This window comes from Haliotis asinina, chromosome 13 (assembly GCF_037392515.1).
Source record: "Haliotis asinina isolate JCU_RB_2024 chromosome 13, JCU_Hal_asi_v2, whole genome shotgun sequence".
NCBI lineage: Eukaryota > Metazoa > Mollusca > Gastropoda > Lepetellida > Haliotidae > Haliotis > Haliotis asinina.
The window spans coordinates 19,146,818-19,161,408 of NC_090292.1; the positions used below are offsets into that span (position 1 = coordinate 19,146,818).

General features: G+C 38.9%; 1 protein-coding gene across 1 annotated transcript; it reads left to right on the forward strand.

Moving 5' to 3' along the window:
• Nucleotides 1–785: 785 nt before the first annotated feature.
• Nucleotides 786–11,864, forward strand: LOC137259389 (A disintegrin and metalloproteinase with thrombospondin motifs 9-like). Its single transcript, XM_067797057.1, has 4 exons — nt 786–1,095; nt 5,676–5,959; nt 8,917–9,081; nt 9,495–11,864. Exons 1-4 carry the CDS (start codon nt 786–788, stop codon nt 9,651–9,653), a joined length of 918 nt encoding a protein of 305 aa, XP_067653158.1. The 3' UTR covers nt 9,654–11,864.
• Nucleotides 11,865–14,591: the final 2,727 nt, after the last annotated feature.

The following is a 14,591-nucleotide window of genomic DNA, read 5'->3' on the forward strand; positions in this document are numbered from 1 at the left end:
CCTCCTGCCCATGCAAAGGTTCGTAACGGGTTCCAGTTGTGGGTTGAACTGGCTCACAGGGTATGAGATCTTTAAGCTGCCGGAGTTGATCTCGGTGAATTTGCACATTTATATAAGCATAAATGGGCATGACATTGTCCCAGTGCAGTTCAAGCGACTTGCTTGATAATAATAATTATTATGATTATGTTTAGCAACTTAAAATAGAAATGCAGCAGAGAGGTCTGGTGATTCTGGTACAGTCAGGCTCGTATAGCTCATCATCAGCTCAGGGCCCTTGCCCGTTCTTCACAGTGCCAGATAGCAAATGGGACTTCTCCCAGGAAACACTGCCAAGTCAAACCCACCACGAATCTTCCACAGAAAATGTAGACTCCTCAACTCTGCAGCCTTCTGCACTAGCCGAGCATCGGGAGGGGTTTGCTCCCCTGGTGTCCTCAGGAGGTACCAAACCACTGAGAACAATGGGGAACCTGACAACAGTGTGTAGTCTGTCAGGAAACGTTTAGTGACGGTGTTTGGAAAACAACACAAACAAGTACAAGTTCAACCCAGTCCACAAGAATTCAGTTCTGTAACAAAGCGAGTGACATGGCATCATCTGATTGCACAAGACACCAGTGATGACTTCACTAAGTCTCATGTCATGTGATCGTGCCGTCTCAGTGTGAATCGTATTTGCATTCTTCACATATAGTGGCTTCGCTCTGTGCTAATAAGACGCTACCTGTACAGAATAGAACCTTTTAGTTTGCGTCAAGATCTTACCTGGAACGTCTTTCAAGATGGAGGCAGTTATAACCTTCCAGAGATACTTTCTCTTGGTTATCTGCAGTATTTCAATAACATCAAGTTTGAAAGAGACCCATTTTAAGAAGTACCAGAGTGGAGCTCCCGCCGATTTAGATAACCCTCAACATCTTCAGATCCAGCAAGTTTTTAGACGAACAACCTGTGCCGCCCTGTGCTCCTACACGTCATGTCAAGAGTTCCAGTATTCAGACACAAGCCGCTTGTGCATCACACGACACACAGATCCAGTATTTGGAGGTGTCATTAACCCAGGAATTGGTTTGTTTGACACCTACAGACAAGGTACCGTATTCGATAGATTCTTTAAAGTGAAAATATTGCATAGTCTATGCGTTAGGTTCCTATATTCTTGGTACTGCAAACATGAGTATTCGTTGATTTAACGTTTTAGATCATAACAGAAGTAAAGCTTACCATTTATGCACGAGGATGATTCATTGAGTACGTGTCCACAGTGCGTTTCTTGGTGATCTCTTCTTCCTTTTTGTATTATATTGATTCATATTGTGTAATCTTTTGTCGTTAAGTCATTTGAGTAGGAGAATTGTATAAATGGCATGAAACATTAAAAGGGAAAACGCACCACTGAGCTGACGGTTTACTCTGAATTCACAATCACTGAAAAAACGAGAATGAGTATTCATGTGATTCCTTCTGTGTTTTGTTTTCGGTAGGGCAAATGGCAAGTCTTATCCTGTGTATTCACTAACATGAAAATAATACGTTAAAATATGTATGCAAAAATGTCAGTGTGAAATAACAACAAAAAAGAACGGACGAATTTTAACACAAAAGAAAACTGTATCATAAGGCTTATTCAGAGTACTACCCGTGAATGTCCGTGTTAGAATAATGGTCTTCAGTAACCCATGCTTGTGGTTAAAGGCGGCTAACAGGACCTGGTGTGCAGGCTCGCTGACTTGGATGACACATACCATCGGTTTCCAGTTGTGCAGATCCATGTTCATACTGTTGATGCTCATCACTGGATTGTCTGATTCAGATTCGATATTGTATAGACCTTCAACCTATAGCTGGAATATTGCTGACAGCAGCGTGAATCTAACCCCACTCACTCACAAATCAATGTAATTATTTTTCATAATTATTTCTTTGGTTGTATACTTGAAATTTCAGTGTGAATCTGTCAATATGAATTACTGTGGAAATATTGAATTCGAACTGAATTTCAGCAAATCATGTTTGGCAGAACGATCAACAGGTGTGGGTGTTCATGTTCGCTGACCTTGTTGACACATGCCATATAACCATACCGAAGATCGACACTTTCGTTTGTTGATCATTGGATTGTGTGGTCCAGGCTCGATTAGTTACAGACTGCCACCGTATGGAATATTGTTGAGTGCGGCGTAAAACAACAAATAACGAAGAAAGCACAGGATAAATAAATGTAGAAAATATTTTTTTAATACTAAACGTTCATCGTCTCAAGCTAACACAATATTGTATTTAACAAAGAGAAAGAAAAATAAACTCTTGAGGAAATCTTGAAGATATACACTGTACGCCGTTTTAACTGCTACGACATTATGATCGAATGAGAAGTGTACACAAAAATCAAAAGCAATTTGTTTTTCATAACTGTTTGAAGAAACCTGAACCTCAGTTACTGTGAACAACCTGGACAACATAATTCAGCTAGTGATACCAACCTGCACAATATAACTCAGCTACTGTTAAAGGTCACATGCAACGTAAAAAACAAAAACGCGATTAAAAAAAGCCCGCGAGTTCAAACGTTTCACTAAATTCCCCCCAGCGCTGGGGGAAAAACTGGTTTCAACGGCAGTGCTGCGCTGCGTCCATGACGCATGCGCAGTGAATAGGTTCGCGGAGCTTTAAACAGTATGCATGCCCAGCGTCTGAGGTCGTGAGCAGTAGTCTTATCTTGGTTGTGTGCACAAACAAGTAAATAATCTACTCGTTACGTAAAACAACTTGTTGATTGTGGTAAGCAGTCTCTGTCACAGAGAAAGCTCAGTGTCTGGTTTATTTACACCTATATGTCTGTCTGCCTCTCTGCTAAAGACAACATGCAATACACAGCTTCAATCATTGACCACGTGCAATTTGAACTTAACACCTATCAGACTATACGACATAAAGAAAATATGTTGATTTATGACTCGTGCACCCGAGTCCCGTGTCTGCCACATTATGTAATTAGGCACATGACATGTTTTTATGTCTGTGGGTTGCAAACAAACCACATTCATTTTTTTCGGATGACTGGATCTGACGGAAACTGGTGCAAACTCTTGTCAGTTGTAAGTCCTGCTTTGTACGAATGACAGATTCCAGCCACGCAGTAGTTTACCATGTCTACTGACATGATTTTTATTGGATCGAGCGCAAATTCAGAGAACATGTATTTTCAAAACCCAACATCTCTATATACATTCTTCATGGATAACGACTTCTTTTCGTGTATATGATTTTGTTTGACAACAGTAAATGAATCCATACTGAAACGACGCATCAAGTACACAAAAAGAAGTTGTTATCCATAAAGAATCTTACTTTCTTGTGACTGGCTATACTTCTAAAATGCCCATCAAAGAGATCATCTTTCTGTACACACAATGAACCCTCAGCATATCAGCAAATGAAACAGCCAATCGGAAGCCGTCGTTACACTAGAGTGCATGTCCACCAGCTATGACTGGGTTCGGTCTCCCGAGGGCTTCGTTTCCGGGGAAGTAAGCCCAACTACAAAATATTGCACTTTTGAATCGCGATTGTACGCTTATAATTGTGTTTATTTGTTTTTTTAAAAGCGGCAATGTATATTATATATCATGAATAAGCGATAAATGTGTTTTAATTATGTTCGATTTTTTGGTTGAATATCTAAGCTACTCACAACAACCTAGACAACAGTTACTATTAATAACCTGGACAACATAACTCAGCTACTGATAACAACCTGGACAACATAACTCAGCTACTGATAACAAGCTGAACAACATAACTCAGCTACTGATAACAACCTGGACAACATAACTCAGCTACTGATAACAACCTGGACAACATAACTCAGCTACTGATAACAACCTGTAGGACGTAACTCAGCTATTGCTAACCACCTGTATAACATAACTCAGCTAGTGGTAACACCCTGAACAACATAACACAGCCTGAAGAATATAAGTCAGATGGTGTTAGCAACCTGGGGAACATAACTCAGCTAGTGTTAGGAACCTGGAGAACATAGCTCAGCTAGTGTCAACAAACTGGACAACATACACCCAGCTAGAGGTAACAACCTGGATAACATAACTCAGCTTGTGGTAGCAGCCTGGACAACATAACTCAGCAACTCCTTGACAACATGGGGCACACTTGTTCTAGCTGGTTCAGTGCACAATTTTCCATTGATGAATCAAAACACTCATTCCAGTCTAGGCGCCCCGATTAATTTCCCTTGAATTTCTGAAAAGGCAGCAAACAATTGACAGTATCTTCCTGATCCCTGTGCGGACCCACGTGCACGAGAGGAGACTGTTGCGAGCACTTATGGCGCTATAAGGCTGTATCCATCATTTGTTTTAAAATATCCTATGTAAAATGTACCTCTTTCTCGTTTAACACTACAATGAAACATTTATAAAGGTTAAGTGCATTTTACAGGTTTTCACATGCATCACATTGTTTCCAAAAAGCAGAATACATCAAATGTTTTACACACTATGAATATCCTAATTTTCCAATTTTGCATGTATACCGTGCTTGTTCCAGGAAAGAAAGGGTAAGACAAGTAATTAAGTTTGGGTTCCAGATACTCAGTATGAATGAACAACATTAACCACTACAGGAGCATGCTGAAACCTTTGATGACATGAGCAGAATAAACTGGGTATCCAGTGTGACACTCTTACTATTCAGAAACAGGTTTTCTCACGTCTGGTTATATCAGGAAGAACGAACAACGATTGAAGAATATTACCTACAAAACCTGGCACAACGAAATCAACAGTTCTCCTTTCTCAGCCATTATTCACAGATTAAATATGAACTTTGCCTGTGGTCCTACATAACAGAACTAAAATATAACATCTGATCTGAGCACGTATAAAGTTTTGTATATCACGTAACAACTTTAAAGTGAACATGGGCAGAGTTAAAGAGGATGGCTCAAGTACGAACTACTTGTGTTCATTCTGTGATACCACTGAAACAGAAAATGAGAATCATGTATTCTTTCGATGCGACAAATATCAGCGGTACAAAGACAATTACTTCAAAACAATTACACAATGTCTAAAAGATCTACTCACTCTGCCGTCAATTTTGCAATCCCAAAACTCCCAAGTTACATACTGCACAACACTATTTTTACATATGTTTTTACAGTAAAACCCAGTGTAAGTTATGACCACTGCTTCACGAAACTGCCAAACCTCGTAGCTGTGTTTTAGGCCATGGGGTCGATAGTACGAATAAAACTTCTGTCTGTCTGTCAAAAGAACCATTCAAGATCCTTGAAAGGGTAGGATGCAACTGATCTTTACAAATAAGTCAGGGGCCGGGGGATGTATCACCTTTAAATAACACGTTACCACAGGATCATGTTTCCTCCGCGCCTCAGTAATGCATCATTTCCAGCCATGGGTAGATATGACAGAGATAACACGAAATATCATAAGAATGGCGTATCGTGTTTGTGATGCGAATGGCGATCTCTGAAAGAAGCACATCTCTTATAGACAGAGGTGTGGTCATCATAATGCTCTTGAAATCAGCCAATCATCTCTCGTGCTTCTCATTAAAATTCTGAACACATCCAGGCATCTCCAACGTTGCCTGTTGAAATGCTTTTCTTGTCCTTACTATATTAACAGATCCTACGACATGTGCTGAGTTGAGGACCGCCAACCCAGCTGCTCACAGTGGAGAGTATACCATCAAGCCTTCAGCTCCTCAGTTCAGAGGAATGTCAGTGAAGGTGTTCTGCCTGATGAATGACACACACCAGCTGGAGTATGTCACGCTGCCAAATGAAAACATTGGAAACTTTCCTAAGAGGTCGAACAGTAACTGTAGAAAAGAACATCCGTATCTTGTAGGTGGTGATGTTGACTTGGATGGAGTAACAGTATATCAGAAGATCAGAATTATACCATCGGTAGGTGCACATTTCGACTAACATTTCTGTGATGTGAATATGAGGGATTACTGCTTGTAGATGACACCAACAGTACTAAGTCACACAGCCAAATGAAAACTTTGGAAGCTATCCTGAAAAGGTAGAACACTAACTGCTGAAATGATTTGCCACATGAAAAATATGGCATGGGTGGAGCAACATTTCATAAGAAAATCCGAAATATGCAGATACACCCACATCCACAAACGTTATCTGAAGCCCCGAAATATGAGGTGTAAATACACCAACCCTTTAAGTTATCTGGAGCCCTGCAGTGAATACTTTAATTCCCAATTCTCTGTTGTGAGTATGTCAAGAAAAGTGATGGGAGAACATATTTGTTTTACATCTACATTGTCCATGATAAATGGAACTTATGAAAGACAAGTGACACACAGTGAAACAGTTTTAACTGTCACAATCTATTTGCAATTAAACTCAATGACCATTAGAACATAAGAGCAACTGATGCATTGCATCATCTTGGATACAATGCCATAACTGCACCAACATGGCACCAATTTCCTGTAAATTTTTATGTGGGTTCGGTACGTACCGGGACACTGCCAAAATCAACGTCAAAGTATTATGTCCACCTGGAGCGGAAGCCTGGAAGCACATCAGAAATCTACAGCATGTTCTGATCGTGTGTCAACGGTTTTCAACCTTATAGCCGTTTCACGAAACATATAGGGCTGCATTAGTTTGCACTGTCCCCCTTCTGTAAGTGGCATGATTTCACAGTTTAAAAAATATTTTACTCAGTTATACTTATTATTATTAGTATTATTATATATTATTATTAATAAGTAATGATTAAATATTATCATCCTCCACTTTGCACTGAACGCGTGGTGGGAGATATTGTATTAGACTCCGTTCGTGCTAATTGGAATATCTTACAAACTGTTGACTAGATATTTCTAATATTGGTACCTAGGTTCATCACAGTGCGAGTAAGGTTTTGGGGACCTTGCCCTTCATTTAAAGGCCACAAGGGAACTTTAAAGTTTTACGCTTGCGAGATATCGCAAGATTTTCTTCATATTCAACACCACGATTCATCTAGAAAAGGCACAAGGACCTGTCAGTTTTGGTGACCTTCACGTAATTTTCAAGGTCATGGCAACACATTGAAGATTTCACCTTGTTAAGATTGTCAGTGACATATATCAACAGCCGTTCACTAGATTTTCTTCTGATTCAAAACCAAGCTTTATCTTGGAAAGGCACAGAACTGAGTTAATCTTGGTGACCTTCACTTACTTTTAAAGGTCTCGGCGACACTTTGCACATTTCATCATGTTAACCTGCATGTAAAGATTGTTAGCAAGATATCTACGGAACCGTTCACTAGACTTTCTTCATATTTGTTACTCTAGGGAACGTGCAGCGTCCAGTAGATTTTAATGATTTTCACATTATTTTCAAGGCCTCTTTGTCCTCTCACAAATGTTAGCAGCTGGCACATGCTGACCATGGCTATACCAGAGAAAATCAAGTCTTGTTAGGTAACCAGCTTCTGACCATCTACCTCCTTTAGTACATTTTGTCAGCATAGGGTAGATAACGCATATGGAAAGCTTTAACTTTAGAGAAACTTGATAATGATAAACGCATAAGGTTGCGGGTTGTAAAATCCTGGGTTCTGCCATTTAAGGCACTCTTCTTTCCTGTTTTCAGGTGAGAAACATTTAAAATTTATTCATGCTTATGTCTAACTTGTTACTTTTTTTCACGATTGTCTAGAAAATGTTAGTGTTAGGTTTGAAGCATTCCTATGATGCTGAAGCACTGTAAATTCTACATACTAGTTCTAGATAACCCATACATTCTTAGGCACTATCCAGGGGTATTCATTTTATGCACATTGCGTCGTGGGCTCTTCAGGTTTTATGTTTTTTTCATTCTGTGTTTTGGCGCACATATGCATATATATTCTTTGTCTAGGTTTTATTCATTTTCCGTTTTAGGTCTGTATATGTAGCTTAGAGTCCAGTTCAGTAGCCTAGATCGCTGGTAGTAGTAGTAGTAGTCACGAAATAAGTTTCGAGAGTTTATATAATTATTATTAGCAACGATGAATTACATGAAGGTCAGTTATTCCTTATTTTACAATAGTCCGTGTATCAAAATAATATTCGAGTAGATAGTCATCAGATACGCGCTCATAAAACAGGTTACAACCGCCAACATTTGTATTTTGATATGAATAAGTATTTCAATAATGATATAAAACCTTCTGTATCCCGTGCAGTTGTGTACCGTAAAGAACTGTTTATACGTACATCCCATTACCGTAAGTATTTGAAAATGGTATTACCTTCTCTTTCCTATTACCCGATATTGTACCTACATTAACGCTGCCTAGTTTCAGTAAGCAATTACAACCTTCATTCCGTTAACATAGTCATGTAGCTGTAGTCGTGTCCCTAAATTGTACATTCTGACATCTTTTGTTTGAGTAGAGCATTACAGTATTACATATATTCTGCGTAATGTATCAACGTATATGCCGAAATTGCACGTTACCCATAGCAACTTCACATTCGGAACAAATTTACCGTAGTCACCCAAATAATTCATGACGAAATAAATAAGTAGCACTCTAACTGAATCTATATCTTCTGTCAACGTAGTTACATACTTGTATATCACTCACTAATACCATCTATCGTTTCTTCTGAAATTATTGTGTGGAGAAAATATACGCTAAATATTGCAGTTAGAATGCATGCCTTAAATTTCGGAGTTAAATGACATATGTCCAATCTGAGCACCTCACGCAGTTTTACCGCAATTGCTCCATGAATGTACTTTAATCACTGAAACTTTCTTATAATAGTCGTAACGCCTTACCGTAGTTAATGCAATTTTCATTTTGGAAAAATACATTTAATTCTAAACACTTTAAATAATACAGTTGTATGCTTTAGACAATGACTGTTGTGAGAACGGACACCACCTTCAGCAGCGGGACCAAGACGAAGCCACATACATATGGCAGAGCAGAAGACTGTTACTCATACTCAGCAACATGCAAGCGAATCGGAACCTTTCACATCAACACGCTGGGTACAGGGATGAAGTTCGCCACTGACGTAAGTGATACATTTCTGGTAGTATCAGCAATACTAAAATATAATAGAAGGGGTTAGAATAAATAGAAGTTTAAATCCAATTTTTAAAAAACTTTTTTTTGAATTTTAGTATTTGAATTAGGGGAACAGAAGAAGAAAATATATGTAAATATATAATATAATATATACAGTCTTTGAAATACCAAACACAAGCAGGATAAAATGATTTTATGTCAGTAACCAAAACTAACAGTTAAACATTTATGAAGATATGCAAACACTGTAGTTACTCCTGTTGTTATTCTAACACAAAATAAATAGTCTATTAATATCACATGATTATGTCCATATCATCACCTTGCTTCCTTGATCAGAGCAAAATTAAGACTTAATTGTTACGATAAATGCATTTTAGTAGATCTTCTCACATACAGCTACAGTGGACTGCCTCTGGAACTAAGCCCAAAGTGCACAGTATTACCCGGACACACGATGGTGCCGTCATTGATCTGGTGTGTGGAGGCTGGTGTGGGGGGTGTGATCCTGTTGGAGACATGATCCTCTACCCAAACAGTCAGGATGCTCAGCTATAGACCAGGCACATTGACATGCATGGAGACACCCATATATGTAGCGTATCATGGAACTTTGACATGCATGGACACGCCCCTATATATAGTGTATCATGGTACTTTGACATGCACGGACAGGCCGATATATGTATTGTATGATGGCACTTTGACATGCATGGACATGCCCCTATATGTATTGTATGATGGCACTTTGACATGCATGGACACGCCCCTATATGTAGCGTATCACAGCACTTTGACATGCACGGACACGTCCCTATATGTATCGTATGATGGCACTTTGACATGCATGGACACGCCCCTTTATGTATCGTATGATGATACTTTGACATGCGTGGACAGGCCCCTATTTGTATTGTATGATGGCACTTCGACATGCATGGACACGCCCATATATGCATCGGCTGATGACACTTTGACATGCATGGACACGCCCCTATATGTAGCGTATCATGGCACTTTGATATGCATGGCACGCCCCTATATGTATCGTATGATGACACTTTGACATGCACGGACACGTCCCTATATGTGTCGTATGATGGCACTTTGACATGCACGGACACGTCCATATATGTATTGTATGATGGCAATTTGACGTGCATGGACACGCCCCTATATCATATGATGGCACTTTGACATGCCTGGACACGCCCATATATGGATTTTATGGTGGTCTTTTGACATGCATGGACACGCCCATATATGTAGCGTATGATGGCACTTTGACATGCATAGACACGTCCCTATATGTATCATATGATGACACTTTGACATGCATGGACACGCCCTTTTTTGTTTCGTATGATGGCATTTTGAAATGCATGGATATGCCCCTATATGTATCGTATGATGGCACTTTGAAATGCAGGGATATGCCCCTATATGGATCGTATGGTGGTTCTTTGACATGCATGGGCACGCCCCTATATCTAGCGTATCATGGCACTTTGACATGCATGGAAACGCCCCTATATGTATCATATGATGGCCCTTTGACATGCATGGACACGCCCATATATGTTTCGGCTGATGGTACTTTGGTATAAAAGTCGTATACTCCCGCTGGCGGATGGACCAATCAAAATTCCACACTCTTACATGAGGCTAGATAATGACAGTTATAAGTTCGTGTACCCACTTGCCTCTAACTTACTTTAACATCTGTGATATAGACAGGGATGTGGGAATAAAGAAATAGTTATACGTGAATTTAAACAGAAATATCAAGATACTGACATTCAAAATTGCCATTCTAGTGTAACATCATCATCATCTTTTCGATTCCACACTTGAACCTGAAAAATACATACTGGAACTCTATCATAACATGGACCTTATGCGTGTTGTAGGCATGAGGGTATGGTGGGGTGAGGAAGGGCCTGACGACAGTGCACCTGGGATGCAAGTGAGACACATATTCATCATGCTTTTCCTGAATCTTTCCAATCGCAATGCTGCCAAAACGGAATGAGACTCCACATGCAACTAGTGCTTGCTCAAGGCGCTGGTCAATAAACACTGTGAAAAACTTAAAAAAAACCCAAACAAACAATTTTTATTCTTTCGTCAGAAATTCACATTTCCGGAGGTCTTTTAAGGCAAATTTAGGACTTTTTTCGTGTGCTTCTTGTTCGTGACTCTGGCCTGTTTTTATTTTGCCTTGTGATGTATGGTTAAAATATTTTAGGTTACATTACTAGTTTTACATTTATATCTTTCATATTCTAGTTGTTTTAGTGTCCTTCGTTGACAGGTTCAATAATTTACGTTTGGTTTTCACAAATCTTTATAGTGATTTAGTCACAATTATGACAGCGTTTTAGTTTTAAAGATCACGTATATCATAGGAGTGTACAAATACATGTCATTTATTGACATCTTTATAAATGAAATCCCATCATTAAAACTACTCATTTCGACATTTAATTACCTTGAATCAACCTTTTTGACAAAAGTGTATAATTCTCTCCCGCGAACGAAATTTCAACCAGATGGGCGGGGCACAGTTACTTAAATTGAGGTATGCCTATATGGATTGCTGTAGTATTTATCTACATTTCAGGAGATGGATTATCTTGTTTACAGGTTTGTTTAAGCCTGCAATCGTGACAGTTGTTTTGAAAAATGAAAGCTTTGTGTTTTCACAATATCTTGCCATTTAATTTTGTCACCTGCATTGCTGATTTTCAGAAATACAACTTGTTTCTATCAAAATCGCTTGTTGTTATAATGGATATATATCGTTCTGTTACAAGTGTTGTCATGGAAACTCTTTTTGGTCATGATTCAAATACAATTACCTAGGTGCAGGATATAGTTGTGATCATTTAACTTGATGAAAACAAACCATAGTTTACTTCAGTCTCAAACTGACTTGAGACCGTGACGCCACGAATTAAAAAAAAAATGCGGCGTTTGCACCGAATTACAAAATCAAAACTAGTTTCCCCTGGTAGTAAATATGTATTTGATTGATAGACGATAGTATTTTGCATGACATTGCTTATAACATCAGAATTTCACTCTTGGAAGCGAGGTGGGTGTCAATATTATACTACTTACAATAATTACTGTCACTTCGACGAAAAGCTCGATCGCTTCTGAAGAAGAAACCCTTATGTTACAAGATGTGTCATGTCCTTGTGGTTATCAATCATTTACTAGTAAGTAGTGTTGATGTTTTTTAACTCGATAGAAACAAATGTAAGTACCATCTTCTATTCTATCTTGGCAGCGAAGCAGGTGTTGAACAACCCGACTTGATGCATACAGGTTTCCACAACGCTCGCTTCGTACTCACAAACAACATATTTAGCCCGAACTGAGGGATCCGTGGATCCAACACCTTGGGGCATTTGACGGCAACCTTACGAATCTTTATGTCTTTGTTGACGTCGAGAAATCAAGAAAATGACGAGCTTGTTTTATATCTTATATACAACAAACTGAAAATCGTTCCTCACATGACGTCACTGAAGGGCTCTGGCGAGTTACTTAACCTGTCTGTGGTTCCATTTGCGGGGGAGAGGGAAGGAGGGGACTTTTTGACAACTTTCAATCGCTCGGTATTAATTAAACGTGTGTTTTTAAAGAACAAAATAGTGTTTCGCTTAAGACTAATCACACGTATTTCACATGTAATGACTTAAAGAGTGAAAAAAATGTGAGGTTATTCGTTCGTTAAAGTGAGATAAAATGTGATAGTCTAGTATTTTCACTGTCCTTCGAAAACAGGTTTTCACATTCTAAACTTATTGATTAAATTGTTATCGTCACAATATGGCCGCAGTATTGCCGTTGTGGCGCTAAATGTCAACTCGCTTACTCACTACAGTCTTAAGTCGATTTTATTAGTATTTTGACATACGTGCGTCTTCGCGGCGGAACACATATGTTAAAGATTTATTACACACTCCAGGTCGTTGTTAAAATGTTATTATGTTTTTAAAACTAGATAAACAAGGCTGACAAGGCGGTCGTTTCTGACATCATTAGGGCTACCTCATGCCTAGTGTGACCCACAACCTTCCCTTATACCCGTGGATTATCAAGGCAACGTGATTGTGGAAACCTGAAATGAAAAGACTAAATTTCAAACTACTGAAAATATAACGTTCAGTATTACCGAAGCATTACTAACGTATCAGTACATTACAATCATAGGATTTTCCACATCGGGTATGGTATTTAGCAACTTGTATTAATCGTGTATGCACTATGTGGATGAAATATTGCCGAGATGAATTTTAACCCACTCATTTACACACTTCCCCTTTCCTGTACACTGGGCACTTAATTCGTTAACACTGCAGATTATGCATAATCACTCAACCTATTCCTTAATACAACATTGAATTAGTGTTATATGACCATCAGCGTTAGGTGATTATTGTGTGACAAATGTAGGATTTGCTTTTTTTCAGTTTCTAAAATTTATTGTTGAGGAATGTACCCAGATACCACACACACTTATATTAAAAAGTAGTTCAGTTTGAGTGTACTTCACAGTGGTAACACAAGGCTGTCCTTTTTAAGTATACAGAGCAGAGTGATTACAGAGCAGAGTCAATTATGACACACATTAACTTCTTTGTGTTTGCGTTAACGTAACATTTTTAATGTGGCCTTCTCCCTTTCAGTCTCCCTTTAAAGTGAGTGAGTGCTGTTTTACTCAGCAATATTCCAACTGTGTGGCGTCAGTCTGTAAAGTCTGTAAACAATCGAGTCTGGGCCGACAATCTAGTGATTAACAACATGAGCCTCGACCCACTCATTTGGGAACCGGTGACGTGTCAAAAAGCAAGCGGGCATGACCATGCAATCACGTTTGTCGCCTCTTACGACAAGTATGAGTTACTGACGACCAATATTCTAACTAAAGAATGACTTTTGAATGATTGTTCTGTCAATAATCAAATCTCGATTAGACAACCCAGTGATGAACAGCATGAACATCGATCTAAGCAGCCACAATACGATGACATGTATCAACTAAGTCAGCAGACCACCCGGTCATGTTAGTCGACAAGCGTGGTTTATTGAAGATCAATTTTAACTCAGATCTTGACATGTATTGACGTCAATGAAACGAATCACCTATTTTCTGCAGACACTTGGACCGATGCGTATAAAATGTTCATCTGATTACTGAAATAGTGTCTAGCATTTGCGGTTCATCTGTATCCCAGACAGAGATCGATGATTTACGGCCGTATAAGACGCTATGCCAAAGTGTTGCTTTTGTGAATATACAGACGTTGATCATCCATAACGTGTTGGCATCTCTATACCACCTACTTTTTAAATTGCCACACAAACAAATTCCAACTTGCACGTCTTTTCTAGTTTTTGACGTGTCTCAAGAGACTTTTATTCTTGAATATGTGAACTTGAAAGCGCATAGATAAAACACTGGAATAATCATCATGGACTGGT